Below are 19,712 nucleotides of genomic sequence, written 5' to 3' on the forward strand. Positions count from 1 at the left end.
AAGATTTAGTTCCATCCATCTCCCGATGCTCAGCCCTCACCGTGACGCTGCCACCAACCATGGTTCCTAGTGGTGTTACTTTCCCACCTCCCACGGCGCTTTGCATAGAGAACAAAACATTCAATTTTGGGTTCATCTGGCCAAAACACATTTTTTGTGTGTTTACTGCCCCCTGCTGGACTTTTAGCAGCCAGCAAACGGGACTCAACGCCTTTTTTCTTAACTAAAGGCTCACTAGCTGTCCTTCAGACTAGTTCTTCCATCCATGTGCTTTTACAGATTCTTGATTCTGATTGGTTTCTGGCTTCAGTTCCACAACTTTCTTCCCGATCAGCATGAGAAAGAAATGCAGCCCGCACTTTTCAGACATACACGTGATTGGCTGCGATCAAGGTCAAGTCTCTTCTTGTTATTTACACATTCTGAAAATGTAGATTCAAAGCTTTCCAATTATGTCAAAGACGTGGGAATCTAAAAAGAAACGAGGCAGACATGGCCATTTGAACGTCAGCACAACCAAATTGAAAAGGAAATGTCTTTCAAGGTTCAAAAAGAATTCTCCCGTGAAACTGTTCAGGAACCTGGAGGAGTTCACAAAGACTTCTCTCAGGAGCTTCTAGAGTTATTTATTGACTCTAAAAGTCTGGATTCTAAGCTTTCCAACAATGTCAAAAACATTGAAGTCAAAACAAGAAATGAAGAAGATATGGCCATCATGTTGGTGCTCAGGAAACCAGATATCTGAGAAAACAGGCATCAACGTTTCAAACATAAACTGAGGAGCAACGTGGGGATTGTTAGCAAACGCTGCTCATTTACATTACTATACATCACATTAGCTCCCTCCTATTGAGCACCACTTTGTGTTGCTCACTAGGAGTACCGATAATAATAGATATTAACAAATTTCCATGGAAATGATCTTCCAGCCCCCAGAGGCCCCGCTGCCTCCCAAGCCCCCCAGGAAGCGCCACCCCAGCTTTGACCTCCAGGCTCTCCTGGCCCCCCGCAAAGGCACCGCCACTCCCAAGCCGGAGTCCCCCGTCGGCGGGGCGAGCCGCTCCTCGCCCATGTCTTGGCTGGGGCGAAAGAACATGGCGGACCCCGTCATCGCCACCGGCATGGCGGCGGCTCTTCCCGGGTGGGGCGTCGGAGTAGCAGGCGGAGGTGGAGGCGGTGTGCTGATCCGAGGTGTCGAGGTCAGCAGCAAAGAAGTGGTGGATCACACGGGGTCGCCGCGGCAACACGTCCTGCTCGGGAGGACGGAGAGGGACGTGGGGGCAGACAGGACCGGTTCAACTGCACAGAGGTGAGTAGGATTTTACTCTTTCATTGTCCTATAAATTGTCTTTGAGAACGTGGAAGTTTAGCTGAGTGCACACTTGGCCTAAAACTTCCAAAATCCAACCCGCTGAATAAATTAGCTTAAGCGGGGCCGAGATGAAAAAGAAAACGCACGCATCATTTTGGGGGGGGGATCAATCAGCGCGCAATCTGTGATCATTTTTTCATCATCGTTTCTTTGATCTCCGTCCACTGCCTGCTGCTACGGCTTCCCTCCAACATCTCTGCTTTTTCTTTCATGTTTGTTTCTCATTTAAAAAAAAAAAATAAACAATTTATTTTCTTATTCGCATTAACCAATTCGCCTTCCCATCGCTTTCCCCCCCGTTCGTCCCGCAGTAAACTGTACCTGCTCTGGTGCAGGATGCTGAGCTCAGAGCGGCAGTACGTCGCCGTCCTGAAGGGAGTTGAAGAGACGTACCTGCCCCTGCTGGAGCTCTCCGACACCCCGGCCTCCATCAGGGGGAAGGGAGACGCGCTCTTCCCCAGCTGGCGCAGCCTCAGTGCCTTTCACTCGCGGGACCTGCTCCCTGCCATGGAGGGCGCTCTTGTGCAGAGTTTGTTGCAACAGGACTGCTTCAGCAAATATGTAAGTCCCAAAATCTACTGGGAAGGTACAGCAAGCGACCTTACTGCCACTGTCTGTGTTTTGAATTCTGGCTATTAGGATTTCACAAGATTTGGTAAAGGGTTCATTTAAAAAAAAATAAAAAATTGTGACATTGAAAAAACACCCTTGATGAAGCTCATAACACGGTCTTAGCATGATGGCCAGGAGGATTGCGGCAAATGTTGGACAGCGAGGTTGTGAGGGTTTTGTCTGTCAGAACGTCAGTTCCCGAAATAACACACACATAATAAACGTTGTTAAAGCAACCCCGCCAGAAAAGCTTGTGTGGTTCAAATTACCCCGTCTCTTAATACTGCAGGAGAATTTACATGATTTATCATGACTGTGTTTTGTTTTGTTTTGTTGCATAGAGCAAATGTTACACAAAACATGATTCAAACCTCTTTTTCTGAAACTAAATAAAATCGAGGCCTATCTGCCTCGTCTAAATATTTATGACAATCACGTTGATGTATCCATATGTAGTCCAGCAATCTTAAAAAAAAAAAAAACACAGAAAGAGCTTGATATCAGGCATCAGTATCTCTTGAGTTGTCTCAAAGTACTCACCATTCTGCAAAACATCAATGAAAATGTAAAAATTTGGTTCAAATAACAAACTGTATATTATTCAGTTTAAACTTCATATTTCATCTTGTGCTTATTTAAATAACTGCTAACATAAAAACACGCTGTAACGCTTTATTTCCTCCTCTCCCCCGTGCATGCAAAAAGCGGGAGGAATTTCTCCAGTATTCCCACTACATTCGCTCTAAACCGGAAATGGATTCACCTCTGGTCACACAGGCAGCTGACTTCTTTAAGGTAAGAACCAACATTTTGTTTCCTGGCAATTTCAACATCTGAACACAAAAGGCAAGTTCTGCTCTCGTAGATTTATTATCAAGACATTCATAATTTGCTCTGGTTCTTTTTTGCCGCCCTCAATATACAATCAACTCATAAAAAAAAAAAAAACTGACGGAAAAAAAAATCATAATTTATGCTAAAGAAAATGGAACAGTTTGGGCCAAAAATGAACAAAAACATGTTGTTTTTACTTTTCAAAATAAAAAAAAACCCCACAAGAGTATCAGTCCAAGTATTTTCTTTATTTTTTGAGCTCAAGCGCAAACCAATCAAAGTAGCTTTTATTTGTCAGTGGCAGCAATTAAGCTGTATACAGTGATGCAAATTATATGTTCAATATAAGACCAGAAAAGCCAATTAAAGGCAGATTATAGAGGAAGTAATTTGAGCATCCGAGCTACAATTAGCTAAAACTAATCCATCAACAGCATGATGAGATTACCACCAAGACTTTACAGGAAGAGATCAAAGCACCAGAGTGGGGTAAAGTGTGGCCGGCCACCAGCAGGTGGCAGCGTGCGCTCGTGATGCCGCAACCTGCCTCTGTTGCAGCAGCTTGAACACATGGTGGTTAATGGGAACGGGCAGGTTTATGGTTATGGTAATGACTGTGGAACGGCAGGCTGGCTGATGGTGATCATTTAATGGGAGTGAAAACACGAGCAGCAAGGCTTTCAGCTTGTTCATGGTTTTGTTGTTGTTGTTGCGGGGGTTCGGGATGAAAAGGGATTTCCAAATTAAACTCCAGTTAAAACTTGTTCATTTTGAATAGCTCTAGCTGAAAACGGCAAAAACCAAAAATCTTTTTGTTTTATGTATTTATAATTTGAATGTTTGAAAAAAGTTGCGCTTTTTTTTCAGCTTGTCTATACAATAATGGGGTCTATACAACCCCATTATTGCACTATGAGATTATGTCTAGCAGGAGATTGGATGTTAGAAATGTAAAAAATAAACTCACTTCCTAAGGTCTTTCACTTTAGGTTTGGAGAAATAGAAAGGACGGCTTACCAGAGCATCGAGCTAACTTCAGCTAATCAGAGCAAAGTTGATTTCCCCTGTTTCAAACAGTTTGTCACAAGTTATTCAAATACTCTTTACTAATAAACTTTACATCACCACGCAGTTTGTACTGAACAGATTTTTATCTTGATGTCTATGGATATCCACACTGAACATATTGGCCCATTGGTATAGGCCAATTAAAAAGTAATAATAATACAAAACTAAATAAAATAATAAAAACATTTTTAAAAAACTGGTTTTACATGAAACACGATAAGTGATTAACTGTAAACCAACTTGACTCTCAGTTTAGCTGAGCGTTGGCATGTGTCTATCAATATAGTTGACTTTCTACAGGTTTATAAAATAGTGTTACCATAAGTTGCCATGACTTTGAGCTTAGTGTTGACTACAGACACTGGCTGAGTAGCCGTTAGTTTAATACGGCAGAGAAAATTAAGGGGTTTCCAGATTCTGCAAGGTTTTAACTCCTGCTGCTTCTGCATTTAGCATAATAGTAGAAAGTTTGGAAGCCATAGAGGCTGGTAGCATCATCCTCCAGACCCAGCTACTCTGGATTTATTGCTAAATGAAGACCCATTTATGTCACCCAATGCACAGAACACGTCACCTGCTTCTGACCTTCCAGCAGAAACTAACTTCAGAAATAGTACACTGCCCCTTTAAGTTCTACGATTTGCATGATTGGACCTTCATGAGTTGCATTTTTGAGTGTTTCCCAATCAGACTGACCTCTGGGAAAAGTTTCAGGCTACAACTCCAACGCTTTAAATTGTTGCTTGAAAATTCCCTGAGGCGTTTCTGTTTGGCAGCTTCAGACATTTCACTGTGTCAGCGAATACGGTTGCCACGGAGAGCCGTCTGATCCGCAGCAGTTGTTTGAGTTGGTGTTAGAGACTGACACCCACACACGAGACAGTTTTTTTTTTTTTTTTTGATGTGAAACCAAAGCAGAGACAGAGGTGGCATTTATTCTGTTTCTACATTTCTGCTCTTGTCACCCCCCCCACCTCCAAACCCAAAGTCCAAACTCCCCCAGGCGTCCCCCCTGTCCCCTCTGTCCTTCCCTTACTGCCTGCAGGCTCCCATTCAGAGGCTGGAGCAGTACTGCGAGGCCCTGGAGGAGCTGGGGGGTTTAAATCTGGCCTCAGACTCCGCCCTCTCCGTCCTGAGACACGCCCAGCGCCATGGCGAGGACCTCAGGGCCAGTGACCTCATCGTCGGCTGTCCGGTGAGAGCGCCTGTCCCACATTATTTCACAGTCTGCAACTGTCAAGTCCCACTTTCTTTTCTTAGACAGGAAAAACCTAAATAGTTTTTGATGAGGTTAGGCCGGGGGGAAGCGAGGGGAATCGTTTCCCTTCAGTTTTTCTTTGTTTTCATTCAGCAATTAAAAGCGATTCAAGTAGTTATTTGGTTCACAATGTTTCAATATTGCTTTTAAAATAAGCATTCATACCCTATCTTCAAAATAGTATCACGTTACAACTAAGAACTGCCCCGTATTGTGTCAACATTTTTATGTGACACAAAGAACCACATAACTGGAACAACTGGAAGGAAACTGATATTTCACAGTTTTTTTACAAAGAAAAATGTGAAATCCGTAAATAGTTGAGACCCTCTCTAAAAACGCTCATAGCTGCCCATTTTAAAACTTCAAACACATTAGCAATATTTAATGTTCATTATTAAATATTGCATATTCCTTATTTCTGTTTCCTGGGTGTACAGCCAATCAGCACTCAGGACAATTAAAGGGGTTCCTGGATTGGCTGCTTTGCAAATGCCAGCCGATAACCTTCCAGCTAATATTTCAACTTCCCAAGCTATATTTTCTTTGAAATGTTTTAGATATAGTCTGCAAACAAATTTGGGAACAAACTAATTTTACAAAAATAATTTGTATTCACAGAAAAATCTGTGAATATTGTCGCATACGGATGGGCAAATCAATCCAAACATATCGATATCATCAAAACCGAGTCGATATCGATATTGATCAATCGACAGTAGGGTGATAATACCAATACTATGATTTCAGATTCCAAATGGTAATTTCAACTAATCTTCACCTCTGACAAGATTTTTTGTTTTTCTCTCAGGTTATGTATATTCTTTTGTTTATTCAGAGAAACAATGCAGAAAATTGCTTTGTTTTTGTGTCCTTCCTGTTTATTACGTTATTATAGTATTTTGTAAACTTTGTCCAGATTCTCTCCCATGTTTTGACAAAATAATTCAAAAGGAAAACCACAAAAACAACCAGAAGGTCTGAGATTAAATCATACATCTAACTTAACTAAAAACTCTCTATAACAATATCAGTCAGACTGGATGCACTCGGTATGATAAAAACCAAGGCAGTAGTGAGCAAACTGCTGAAACTGAAGTTTAGGTCGTTTCTAGATCTGAAAACTGCTGTTTCAAATGACCTGTGGTTTTTCTCGTGACAGTAGTCAGGTATATATTCTGTAGTCTTTTGAAACTTTTATCTCATCTTACAGAAAATACTCGTCCACCTTTTAACAAGTACAAGCGGAGGGAAAAAGAGGAAAAAAAAGAAAACTAAAAGAAAAATGTTGCTTTCTTGTTCAGACCGTGGAAATATTCACAGCCTGTGCAGTTATTGTGGATGTTTCTGAACATGGTTAGAAGAAATTCTTTGACAAAAACATCTCCTCTTGACCTTCACGTTGTTAGTCCAACGCGGCGGCATTGTTCAGAGGCACTCACGCCAAGCGTCGGACTCCCACACACACACACACATACACGCACACACACACACACACGCAAGCAAACACAATTTATATATGAGGGGAGAGATTAGTGGTGCACAATCACTTCCACTGGAGCCACTTCACATTGACAGCTCTCCAGGTAAAAAGTGATTACAAGTGCAGGTGTTTTTCAGTGGGCGTGTGTGTGGGTGCTCGTGATGTATGTGAAGCCTCACTTATAGGATGACCCCCCCCCTACACACACACACCTCACCTATCCAGGGTTGTAAAAATAAAGCTGCATGTCAGTAAATCGCCGTAACTCTTTAATCCGCGTTGGGGGAGGAAGCGTTCTCGTCGCTCTCTCCGCCGTTCGTTCGCGCCCGGCGTCTCGTCTCGTCTCGCCGGAGCGCTGCGCAATTTCTGACTTTTACGAATGTCTGTCTGCCTTTTGTCACGAGTCTTCAACAGCGCGAAAAAGGAAAGCCTCAGCCCCCGCGATCGACGCCAACAATGAAGTCACGTGTCTCGTGAAAAGACGTGACTCACTTGGCCAATTAGAGCAACGATCCAACAGATAAGAAAAAGCGCTTGTGCGACGGCAGAGTTTGCCTCTGTAGAAAGTGGAGGCATAATAATAATAATACTGCTTTGTCTTTTTCCTTTTTGGACTGCGAACAAGGCCTATCAATCTTTACAGATGAAATGCTGTTTTTTTTCTTCTTCTTCTTTTTTTTTTTTTTTGAACACCAAACTAGGAAACTGGTAGATGGAGCGGCGCTGTGTACAAGAGGTGTAGTTTGGCAGGAGAATAAAAAGACTTTTGACAGTAACATGGGAGCTTTGCTGGAAGGCAAAGCTCCCAGCTTTGCCTTGATGTATTGATTATGTATTGATTATTAGCAGAGGAATGATATTTTGTATGCAAGAAGTTAAAAGGGTTAGAGGTCAGTGGGAAAATTCAGGTGAACAGAGGTTGTACCGGCCCTCTGGGGACAAACCCTTATTTATAGTTTAAGATTTCTTTCAAAATATATTCATATAAGCCCCGAGGCTGATGTGCCTTCTTGTTTTCAGATCTCCGTGGCCGATCGCGGCGACCTGGTGAGGCAGGGTGAGCTCACCGTGTGCGGGGGACCTCGGAGGAAGCGCGCGGGTGTCAGGAATGTCTTCCTCTACCAGCACGCCATCATCTTCACCAAGCAGAAGAGCCCAAGTCCGGGTCGCACCGTCTACAGCTACAAGCACAGCATCAAGGTTCAGAAGCGAGGGGCTATTTTCTTTAAATGACAAAGTTTGGAGCGATAACTCAGACACGATTTCACCTTCTTCTTCTTCCGACAGATGAGTGAAATGGGTCTAACTCAGAATGTCGGCGATGAGGGAGTGAAGTTTGAAGTCTGGGTCCGACAGGCACCCAGGACCAGAGACTGTATCACCCTTCAGGCCCCGGATAGAGCAGGAAGGGAGTCCTGGGCTCATGACATAGCCCATCTGCTGTGGACACATGCCATAAACAACACAGGTACACTGTAAACTTTAGACGCATCAATCACCCATCATGGCATCAAATCCCATCGTTACAAGTCTTTCAGACACTGAAAGTACTGAAGTCCAACAACAAGTCCAAACTGTTGTTGGACTTGTTTGTTTGCTAGTTAGTGGTAAAATACCAGAAGAAATGTCTTAATATTTTAGCATTTTCACATCAACTTTCAAAACGTTGTGATTGGTCTACACTGCAGTAGGCCCATGGTGTTTTTGCTCCTTGCTATAATTGCTATTGGTTGACCACATAGTTATTAGCCAGACCCAATATGCTAAATATGCTAAACAACAAGGACACGAGACTAACAGTTAAAAAAAACAAAAAACTTTAAGATGCAAATATGTTCTTTGTTTCAAAATGTGGAACAGTACCACCAGCATTTCCTAGAAGTAGGAAACATATGGAAACCAAAACAATGGTTTCAGTTTGCAGTTTGACATTTTTCCCCCCTTTGTTTATGCTCAGCTTTCTAAACACATCGAGCTGCTCCGTATCACGTGTTCGAGCATCGCTTCCTGCTCTTGGCTTAGATTTCAGTATCACCCCGCAATATGGTGCTCAGAAGCTCCTCATAAGATGGGATTAATTCTGTTCAGATGGCAATGTTCCCCAGAAACAATGTATTGTTCTAAAACAAAAAAACAAATGCAAGCACATGGGACGTTGCTGAGATTTTTAACCGTGATTTGGATGAGAATGCGTAGCTGTTCGCTGGGGAGAAAGAGATTCCTAGAAATGCTTACTGAAGTGATTCTTCTGAATATTGTTGACTCTTTCCCTCAGAGTTGTGTCTGAAGGAGTCGCTGTGCATGGGAGTTTCCAGTAAGCTTCTGCTGGACGCTACAGGAACTCCGGGATCAGAGCTGGACTCCATCTGCAGCCTCAGCGACAGAGGTAGGAGCACAGCGTCGAGACCCCCAGCACTGTTTCGCCTTCAAACCACGAACCGCAATTTATTTTAATGAGATCAACATGAAGTGGCAAGTTATGGCGAACACGAAGGGAAATGATGTCGTAAAAATCTCCAAGCTCTCTTTTTTATTAGTTCAGGCACCAAATATACTTAAAGTGCAGTAAGATGTGCAATGAAAACCATCTTCGCCCTACTGCAGAGGGTAGGATCTACTGTCTTCTTTATCTGTGCTTTTGGGGATACAGTCCAATCAGCACAAAGGAAAATGAATGGCTTTCTTTGATTGGCTGCCTGGTCAACACCAGCTGGTACCATTAGCGCCTCTGTATTTCAGCTTCCTTTCGAATATTTTAGAAAAGCTCCATGAAGAAATTTTTTTCAGGATTTTTTGAATTCAAATCCTTTTGCTCTGACTGAGTTTCTGCTTCCAGCTGGTCAATGAGGCTGAACGTCAAAGCAGAGCTACCCTTATCTACATAAGGGTGTTTTCACAATTGATAGGCCGGTAGACTCTGTCCGACCAGGGATCATAATTGCAACATTTTCAGCCGCTGCTTTGTTTTTACCCAGAATACCTTGCGCTATAGTCCTCTTCCCGCTTTCGGAGCGGTCTCCGGTCCGCTTGGCGTTCACACACGCGTTCAAACCACGCCAGAGTTCACTTCAACCGAACCGAGAACGAGGTTTTATACGGACCGGAGTTGGTTTCATTGGTCCACATCAGAGTTCCATTACGCATTCACACTTCCTCAAACAAACCAGACTTCCTCATCTGGTTTGATGAAAGCGGACTAAACAGGTCAGGTGTGTGAATGCACACGGTTAAATTATAATCAAGACTTCTCCCAGTTACAGTCCAAACCCAAAACCTGGAGCTTCATACAAATTTATTTTCTCCTCAAATTTCTCTCGCATTAAAATCCCCAAAAATTACACTTAATGTTTTGGAACTTTATTGGGGTTTTAACATGACAATACAGGGAAAAAGTGCAAGTGACATGCCCACCTTTGCAAGTAACTAATGGAGCTCCAGAGTTTCTGCCTGGAATGCACTTCCACAAGAAGACAGCGTTGGAAGCATTCATTGCATAATGTTTCGCCTGCACCTCTTCTTTGATTGTGCCTGTAACAGTCGGCCGTAACATCCCACCGTAATTGAAAAAAGCGAGCTTTTCGGACGCATTAATTGAATTTCTTTGTTTTTGAGCCGCTCGGAGCAGCAGATCAATCTCTTAACAGAAAACGTATTATCCTCCTGTAAAAAGTTAATGTGGTTGATGAAATCACTGTGGGCGATGCACCGAGTAGAAGCCCCACCAACCTCCACCCCCCACCAAACCCCCCATCATTTACAGTTCTATCCGTTTAGTCAGCGCACCTCTTTGGAGGTCTCGAAACTCAAGTCTTCTGCGAGGGACACGCTGTTCTTTTCAGTTATGCAGCATTCGTAAAATGAAACATTGTAGTATGCACACTAAACTATCTGACTTATCTACTTTCAGAGTAGCTTTTTTTTTTTTTGCGGGGATTCCATTGTCGATCTTGCAGGAAAAACACATCGTCGGCCTTTTGGCAACTAAGCAAATTCAAAGTAACCAACGATTTCTGAAAGGAACAGAGACAAACGACGTGATATAAATAGTTAGGGACATATTCACAACAGCAAGAGCTCACTCGTAAATCTGTCTCTTAAATACAGGGAATTAGGGAGCGCATTCATGAGCGTCGGGGGGGAAGAAAGCGAGCATGCTCTGGAAACTGCTGCCGCAGAGTTCAGCTGTTAAGTACGACTCTTCTGCTTTTTGTTTGCTTTTTTTTGTTGTTGTTGTTTTTTTTAAGATCCATCCCGTCTCTGAAGAGAACTGTTTGAAAGTGATTCCCCAATGACGCCTCAGTGTAATGCGCGTTCTGCCCACCAGGTGTCTAGTTGAGCAGATTTCAGGCCATGAAAAATGTCCTCAGGGAGAGAAACTGGTGTTAGAATGAAGGGGGGAGAAAAAGAAAATCTTTTCCACCCTGTTGTCTTCCCCTATGCTTACTCCTCAAGAATAAATAAAAATAATGAGCATAATCACCCCCGCCCAACCCTGCCACCCTCCAAAAAAAAAAAAAAAAACTCTATGGGATGATTCATGGAGAGGGGGTTTTCTCCATGGAAAGAGTGGATTTTTGTGCTGAACGTGTTCTGTATTTTGAGGCTGTTTTGATTGGATCCCCCCCACCACTCTGCTTCAGTCCACAGTAGCTGCTCAGACTCGTCCTCTGTGGGCAGCCAGAAGGAGGGGGGATCCCCGGCGTCCGGGAGGGACCCCAGGTCAAGCTCCGGATCAACAAGCTATTCACAGGTGGGCACAGAGTTTACACACACAAGCCGCGGGCCTCACTGAGGTGAATGAAAGCTGGTTTTATTCATAGACATTACTCAAAATTCCCAACATGTATTTTATGAAATAATAAGACTTTTTTTTTTTTTCCTTCAGTCACGCTGGGTTTTGTAGGAAGTTTTTGTAAGAGTTTCGGAATATGAACACCAGAGGATCTATCAAAAGACAATAGCACCAGACATGGTCAAAGTCAAGATTCAAAACCATTACAGGCCCTAAAAACAACAAACTGTCACCAAGAAAGGCAGGTTCTGATTATTCACAGTGCTGTTCATAAAGTGTTTACATCCCATCAAACTTTTCTCATTTTGTCCACAAAATTTTCATGTTTGGGGTTTTGTGTGAAAAGCCAATAAAATCAAAGCCTTTTTTTTAAACCATTTTTATACTTATAGATTGGAGAAGTGTTGCATGTATTTGTATGTAGCTCATCTGCATACATGTTTTATGTAAAAACTTTAGCGAAAAATTAAATATACTCACCTTAGAATGAAATATCACTTTTTATCTACATTATTGGGGGCTTGTCCGGGGAGACGCGATCATAGCTGCCCATTCTTTTTCGCAAAACTGCTCAAACTCAAGTTTTGAAACAGATTCTCAATTGGATTTACATTTAGACTTGGACTAGGCCATCGTTACACCAGAATCTGCTTTGATCTAAAGAGTCGGCATCATGTCTGGTGTTGCCGTCCAGCTAAAAGATGGTCTCAAATGAACAGTCCCACCACATCATGATACTGCCATTACCATGTTTCACTTTAACGGTGTTAAGAGTAACACCATGAAAGTTTTACCCCAGAGATTTGCATGTCGTCTTACCAAATCACCAATTTGAATGTTAGCGGTTGTGTCAGATTGGATGAATTTCTATCATTTTTAACTCTGTTGCCCTTTTTTTATCATTGAAAACCTGGCAAATACACAAATCCATTTTTAAATGTGTTTTTACAGCGATGTAACCTATTTTTTTCTTTCTTTTCTTTTTTTTATGAATGCAATGAAAATGAGACAAGCTGCCAGTTGTCTCATTTTCAGCGCATCGTCCCAAATTAGAGCAAAACTTTTTCTGTGTTTTGAAATCTAAATCAGCCGCGGGTATAAATAGTTTTAGGGATATCCGCTGCTCTTGAATGATGTGCTTCCTTGACTTTCCCATTTTGAAAGGAAAACTTGAAAAGGCCCTTTTCTGTCACATCATCTATGTACACCCCCGGGACACAGGAAGTCAAGGCAGAGTTCACAGTCGACTCATTCCCAACTGTGTAAATGTGAAATTTGAGTGCGATGTTACACTCCTTCAATCTGCAATATGTTCTTTTTTCATTAAGTCTTTCTCAGCGATGTTTAACATCATGTTTTAAAAGCGTAAAAGGAAACATGGAAATAGCCCTCGTTACATCACGGTATCAAGGACTGTTAGTGTTTGTTTAGGTGAAAATGCCCCTAATTATGAATTTATAAAGAAATCATTATTACAATTTCTGAGTTTTTTTTTTCTTTTTTCATAAAAAGGTGTCCGTCCCCAAACCATAAATTCACCTTCCATATGCTTGCGAAGCAGAAACACCACACTCGTCTTTAGCTGTGAGCAAACAAGTGTGCCAACCCAGAATCGGATGCATTTTTACTGTTTATACACATCCACACATGCACACACGCACACACACACACACACACACACACACACACACCCACACACACGCGCACACACACACACACACACACACACAGCCGCCCCCCCCGATCTCCTTATCCAGCAAACAGAATATGACAGATTGGCAAACAGACTGTGCCGCGAACAGATTGACGGACAGACGGACAGAACGGATAAGGGCAAACATGCAGGCAGCGACGTGCGCGCATTCAACAACAGGTTGAAGACGCCTTTGGTGCGAGAATCTAAATGTGGCTGTTTTTTTATTTTTTTCTCTCTCTCTGCCCACAGGGTCATTCTCCCTCTACAGCTGTGTGACTGTCATCTGAACAAGAGTGAGTTTTATGGGTAGGTCTGGTCCTCTCCCTCTGTTGCTCTTTTTTTTCTTTATTGCGCCGCTCACGCTCCTCGCTTTGTTGCTCACTTTGGGGACATTACGAGCGGCGTCGGCCATTCGTTGTGTCGTTTGGCAGTTATCGTTAAAAACTTCTCGGGAGAATTTTGATTTGTTGCCGTCACGATAAATTTCAGTTATTGATGGTAAAGAAAAATACAAAACCGACGTCATTATCAGAAATTTTACTTTCGCTGTCTCCTCCACCGCTGGTTCCAGTGGAACAGCCATATGAGAAGATTCAAAAATATGACTAAGTATAGGTGCTGTGCACAGATTGGGAAGAAATTTCATTTCTCATTTAGTAGAAACACTGCAATTGCAAAATTGTTTCTTTTTTTGTGATTTAAGTCCAGAAGGCCCACATCTAATTGCACCCTTCCTACTGAAATAGTGGGAGTGAATGTGAACGTCCTTTCTGTTTTTTGCTTTTCAAGAAGCAGAAACTGCACTCGGGACTCTTCGTGGCTTCCGTCGCCTCTGACTCGACTCCAAACTGGACTTCACCGACTTCCACCCGGACTTCTCTTTCGCCCTTCAACCTCCTGCAAGAGTGCAAGCGACGCCGAGGGGGGGCTTTGGGGAGGAATCAGGCTCAGCTGCACCACTCTGCATCCAAACAGGATCAAAAACTCGCCCCCCTACCCCTCCCCTTCCTTGTTTTACACCATGACAAGCACCGATTCGGGGAGGGGGGAGAAGAGAGGAAGGGTGACTCTCCGGCGCTCTCCGCCATTTTGGGTCTGCCAGTCTCAGCTGCTGGCAGAGTCATCGACACCGACGGCACTTCAAGCTTGCACAGTGCGGCCATTGTCTGCCCCGCAGCTCCCCACTAGGCCAAACCACTTGGTCTGAACCACTGACTGGCCGACTGTACACATCACATGCTCCGGCATCTGATAATAAACAGGAAGTAATATGCTGGGTGTAAATGTGGCGTGGGATTGCAGATTTAGGATGTATTATGTACTTTTATCACCCTCATAACGCTGAATGGAGACCGTACACTTTTTCTTTTTTTTTTTTTATCTGCCCTGTGTTTTATTTTTGTGTGTGTGCGCGTGTGGGTGTGTGTGTGTGTGTGTGCGTGCGTGTGTGTGTGTGTGTGAGTGACTCGGGTTAGGTGGGATTAGATCTATGTAAATGAGGTAACAAGCACACTCACACAGACACACACAATGTTCCCCCCCGACACATGCAGTCACTCTTATTGTTATCAGACAGTGGAGCACTGTTCACATTCACATGCTCTCCCCTCCTCTCCAGCTCCCGCTCATACACACACACACACGCACACACACACACACACACACACATTGCCCAGCTTAGAGCCTGGTACAGTCACTAAATGAGGCGAGCTCACATCTGAACACGTACAGACGATGCAGAAGAGAAGTGGTGTACAGTTTCGGGAGTGTGTGAGCAAATTATATGGCTTTTTATGAACAGTACTAAGAAATTAAAGTAATAACGGTATTTAGTCGTTCTTGAAGTGTAAGTAATGGTGCTGTAAATTTTTCATATCAGACAAGTCAAATTGACTTTACGGAGCAGATTTGAGCAACAAGGCAGTTCAGGCTGTTAAGACGTAACGTAGTCGATTATGAAACAAGCAGTGATATTACATTTGGTCAAAAAAATACACACTGATCGATGCTTTCAGCCTTCATTTAAAGTTTTGTGGCAGTTTGTTCCAGAAAACTGTCCCATTACGTCAAGTGCTAACATGAATTTGAGCCCATGCTTCTATCCAAGTGTCACGTTTTTGAGAAAACCTTTTAAATGTCGGAAAAAAAAAAAAAAGAAGAAAATGCTAATTAGTCGTGCGTTCATCTGCTGGCTTGGAGCAAATCAGTCAGGCTACGTAAAGCGCAATGTCATCAGATGTTCAGGTCACACAGAGGGAGCTTTTCAGGAAGTGATACTGGTGATGTTAGGAGACAGAAAAGCAACACTGACAGCGAGAACACCTGATTGGTCAAGTGAGGTATAAGTTTCAGACGTCGTAACTCATTAGTGCTGCCATCTGCCCTTTATTTCGACAGCAAGCAAGCAAAATAACTTTGTTTTGTTTGTGAGGGGTTTTTTTTCGCAAAATCGAGAACATTACTGCAAATTTTGCTAATTCCATCGACCTTTTCAACTTCTGAAGTATGTGACGCTTCAAAACAAACTTTGATAGAAACACAAATTATAAAGCACAGCCAGCTCAGGATGATGCAAAAAAGAAGAAGAAGAAAAAAATAGGGTTTTGGAACATCTGATGTGACTAAAATCAAAAGTATTTTGCCTCCAAGGATACGGTGGCACAACCAGTTCTCAGTTTCTCATATAGGATGGCTGTTTTTATTCTTAAATAGACACATTTATAACAAGCGCGTTTGATCATAAGAAATATTTCAGTAAAAAGCAAGAACAAAAGATTGTGAAGGGGCAAATACTTCTGTCCTCAACGTTTTGGTGCCGGCACTGAAGAATCTCCTTCAGTGTGTCGAAACTGAATTTTACCGCTTCACCGTTTGTTGTCAGATGCCATATTCTGTATGCCAAAGGTATAAATGGCTGTCGGTGCAATGTTTACTTGTGTTTTAAACATTATTGACTAGTTTTTTTTTTGTTTTTTTTGTGTTGTTGTTCCACAAACTGTCTGCGCTCTCCATAAAATGGAGGAAAGTGGATCGTAACGTTTGCTTTATTCGCCGTTTACCAGTTTTACTCTTTAGGCTAGCAGACATGGACGATCTCTGATCGTTTTTAAGCGGAAACGTAACACGTTTGATGGCGGCGTTACGTTTCAAGAAGGTCGTGTAAAACGTTCAGCTTTGTATATGAATTTTGAGTTGTTTTTTTTGTTTTTTTTTCTTTCCCCCACCATGTGGTTCTTGACGTTTGAATAAATTGTGTCTATACAGCAGATTTTGGAGGTGGAAGGAAGCAGTGAGTTCGTCTCTGCATTGATTCAGGAAACACCGATAACTAAAGACAACCACGTCTCGGCGCTGCTGCTGCCGCTGCCTCTGCATGCTGGGGATGACAAAAATACGCTGCGTGGCGCCAAAAACATCAAAAGAGAAACTTGAGTTGCACGTGGAAAAAGATGAGCTTTTTACTTTTCCCTCAGTTCCTCGAAAGGAGCTTTTGAGCCCTTTTGACCTTTCCGCGTGAAGTGGAAAATCTGTGCGTTGTTCAAAGTTTGGGACGAGTAAACTGTCATCTTCACACATGGAAGAGGACAGTTTACTCGCTTTTTACATCCGGAGGGAATCGCTTGTTCTGAATTTTGTTTTGAAGTGGTAAAGGGGCCTGGATGTTCAAAATTTGTGTAGGTCAAAAAAACAAATGTAAACCACGTTTTCTTTTCCCCCTTCCCCTACACTGGGGTTTGTGGCGCTAACCTGACGAAATGTGGACAAGTTCAGGGGACCGGGTGCACAGTTAACGACCGGTTTGAGAAATCAAACGCGGTCTTCACCACCGCGGACCTTGATTTCATAAACCAGGGTGTCACCGCCGTTTTGTCAAGGTCTGAAAATACATGAAACGCACACAGGCTTCTAGGCCACCGCCTAGCGAAGCGAAAGGACACGGTGTGCTAAAAAGATGTCTAATGGCGCGTCTTACAGCATCGAGCTTGTCCTTTGCTGTCTGAAACGTGTGAAAAATTTATAGTCCTGTCATGCGTTTCCGTCAGAGCAGCTTCTCAGAGAAAGATGAAAAACATTGAGATTACTCAATTAATTAAGCCTAGAGTTCGTTCCGCGGCACTACTACTCTTTTATTCTTTGTAGCTCATTTATATATATATATATATATATATATATATATATATATATATATATATATATATATATATATATATATATATAATTTCATTTTTTTTCTTTTGCAATATTAATTCCCAGAATTGCTCAGAGGGATTTCTTTGTGAAGCTCCAGTGTCACGTGTTGGTAGTCAAGAATCGACCTTGAAGTGCTTTAGACAGACCTGAGACGCGGGGTTAAAGTTGTCCCAAAAACACTTAGCACAAAGCGCCAGGTGCTGCCGGACAAGCTAGTTGTTGGTGAAAATGCAACGTGTGGATCTCGTGTGTTCTTGTCCACATTTCGGCGAAGCAAACGTCCCGACTGTCAGGCTTCATTAGCTTGTTTCAGCGACCTCGCTCCGCTCTCTCAGTCACATCCAGGCTTCAGAATATGACCTTATTTGGACCTCTGTTCACTTTTTTCCCGATTTCGAGCACATTTTTAGCACATGCGACTGGTATGAAAAGAAAACCCAACATATCCCCAAGATGTCAAGCCATTCCTTTAAGAGACCTCAAAACTAGCGTAGCGAGGGATAAAAATAACTTCCACTTCCTCCTGGATTCTGCAACATTTGCTGTAAACCTATTAATAGCTGTTTGTTACACTGCTGACTGCTATTTACACAGTCAGATATGGAAATGACACGGAAAGAAAGACGCACGCAGCTTACCAAAATGTAGCTATTTCAAACAGATACAGTGTAATTAAAAACATGTTCATTTATAAAAATAAAAAATTAAAAATGTTTTTAAAAATGTCTTGTTTAAGGTACAAGACTCGCAGGATGCAGGAGAGGCAGCCCACTGCCGCAGTTTGTGGCCAGTTTCACGTTTCACATCTGCATCCATATTGAAAAGTTGCAAATGGCTATTGAGCCATTTCTGAATCGATATGCAATTTGTTGGCTTGAAGAAGTCGGCGCACTTCGCAGCCTTCAAGCCGTTTGGTACATTGCGTTATACTGGAAGCGGTGTAATAAACGCCATCATTCATTTATGCTGCAGCATACATTGTCTCATTTTTATGAAACACGTCGTTGTGAAGAAACTTTTCTCTTCCCCCCACCCCCTCGCTTTTGGTGTATGATGAACTCTGCCGAACGTTTACATTTTTCATGTTTTTTTTTTTTTTTTTTTTTGGGAGGGGGGGTTTGCAAAGCAAAGTGGAATGTTAGAAATACCTGTTTCGCCTTTGTTGCGGTTGTCTTCTTTTGTACTTTTCTGTTCTGAAATTAAAACTGGACTTTAAGTGTAAAGTGCACCCATTGAGTTTTTTCATCCCCCCCCAGCCCCCCGACCGCCCTGCCTCATAGGGTCTAACTTACACAGAGGTGGTGGGGGGGTGGTGGGGGGCCTTGTAACCTTGTAGGCCCTCGAACTCGTCGTAATGAGTGCGTGGTCTCCTCTGTGGAAACCAGCTGTGCCGCCGCGGCCACACACAAAAAGCAGAATGATTAGATAACTACAGTACAGAGCCATATCAAATAGTTCCAGGGATCAAATTCCCTCAAGGAGGGAGGGCAGCTTCAGAGTCCATCTGTGCATGTGAGGGGAGTGGGGGGGAGGGGGGCACCGAGGGAGGAGTGGGAGGTAAAGTAAAAAGGCTTGGGGAGGGAATGGAGGGTTGGGGGGGGCGACAGGAAGGGGCATAACAGAGGGAACGAGAATGGGAGCGACAGAGGAGAAGGACAGGAGACAGTAGGTGGGAATGATGGGAAATGAGCGAGGGCTGAGGGCCAGACAGACAGAGAGGCACAGTCAAGGGGAGAAACAGGGAGGGGAGTTAAAAAAGAGAAAACGGGGTGGAAGAGGGGGTTTGGGGGGGCTTATAGAAAGAGGGAGACACAAAGTAGAGTTGAACTTTTTTTTTTTGAGAACCAAGAGAACCGCAGAATAGATGGAGGAGAGAGTGCGTGCGGGTTAAAAAAAAAAAAAAAGGGGGGTGGGGGGGATGATGTTGACAAAGCAGCGAGACTGTGGCGAACAAAGAGAACGTGAAGAGAATGAGTCGGGGGAAACATCAAAGGGATTTTTCAGGCCCGGTTACCGGGACAACAGACATTTGCATGCGATTAGCTTTTTACATCATATTAAGAAGGGTTAGGGTGAGGGAGGGACTGGGAGAGAGGGGAGGGGAGGGGACTATAGATCATACACACACACACACACACACACACTGTATGAAGGGAGAAAAAAAAAAAGAGGGACTTGGTCATCTCAGGCGGATAAACTGACTTATAAGCAGCCAGCCAAGCGTTTTCCTTTGTAAATGAGAGAACATGTCGGGGTTGGTGGAGGGGATACAGTGATATACCAGCACAGAAAAGACAAGTCAGAGCAGTCACTGTCTATTTGATTGATTGATTGATTGATTATAATATATATATATATATATATATATATATATAGAAAAAAAAAATATATATATATATATATATT

The 19,712-nt window shown here is 42.9% G+C and overlaps 1 protein-coding gene across 4 annotated transcripts in view; it reads left to right on the plus strand.

The window, feature by feature from the left end:
- The window catches only part of arhgef40 (Rho guanine nucleotide exchange factor (GEF) 40), a 41,049-nt gene extending 23,760 nt beyond the window's left edge, over nucleotides 1-17,289 (plus strand). For 3 of the 4 annotated variants that reach the window (XM_055058460.1, XM_055058461.1, XM_055058459.1), the window contains 10 exons: nucleotides 930-1,309; nucleotides 1,684-1,933; nucleotides 2,690-2,779; nucleotides 4,875-5,081; nucleotides 7,648-7,827; nucleotides 7,915-8,095; nucleotides 8,903-9,013; nucleotides 11,268-11,377; nucleotides 13,365-13,421; nucleotides 13,905-17,289. In XM_055058460.1, the coding sequence (XP_054914435.1) occupies nucleotides 930-1,309; nucleotides 1,684-1,933; nucleotides 2,690-2,779; nucleotides 4,875-5,081; nucleotides 7,648-7,827; nucleotides 7,915-8,095; nucleotides 8,903-9,013; nucleotides 11,268-11,377; nucleotides 13,365-13,391 (1,536 nt within the window). In that variant the 3' untranslated portion in view covers nucleotides 13,392-13,421; nucleotides 13,905-17,289. The remainder of the gene's footprint in view (nucleotides 1-929; nucleotides 1,310-1,683; nucleotides 1,934-2,689; nucleotides 2,780-4,874; nucleotides 5,082-7,647; nucleotides 7,828-7,914; nucleotides 8,096-8,902; nucleotides 9,014-11,267; nucleotides 11,378-13,364; nucleotides 13,422-13,904) is intronic. The other variant, XM_055058462.1, reaches the window with a different exon arrangement.
- Nucleotides 17,290-19,712: the final 2,423 nt, after the last annotated feature.

This window comes from Poeciliopsis prolifica, unplaced genomic scaffold, assembly GCF_027474105.1.
Source record: "Poeciliopsis prolifica strain line A6 unplaced genomic scaffold, Auburn_PproV2 SCAFFOLD051, whole genome shotgun sequence".
NCBI classification, from domain to species: Eukaryota; Metazoa; Chordata; class Actinopteri; order Cyprinodontiformes; family Poeciliidae; genus Poeciliopsis; species Poeciliopsis prolifica.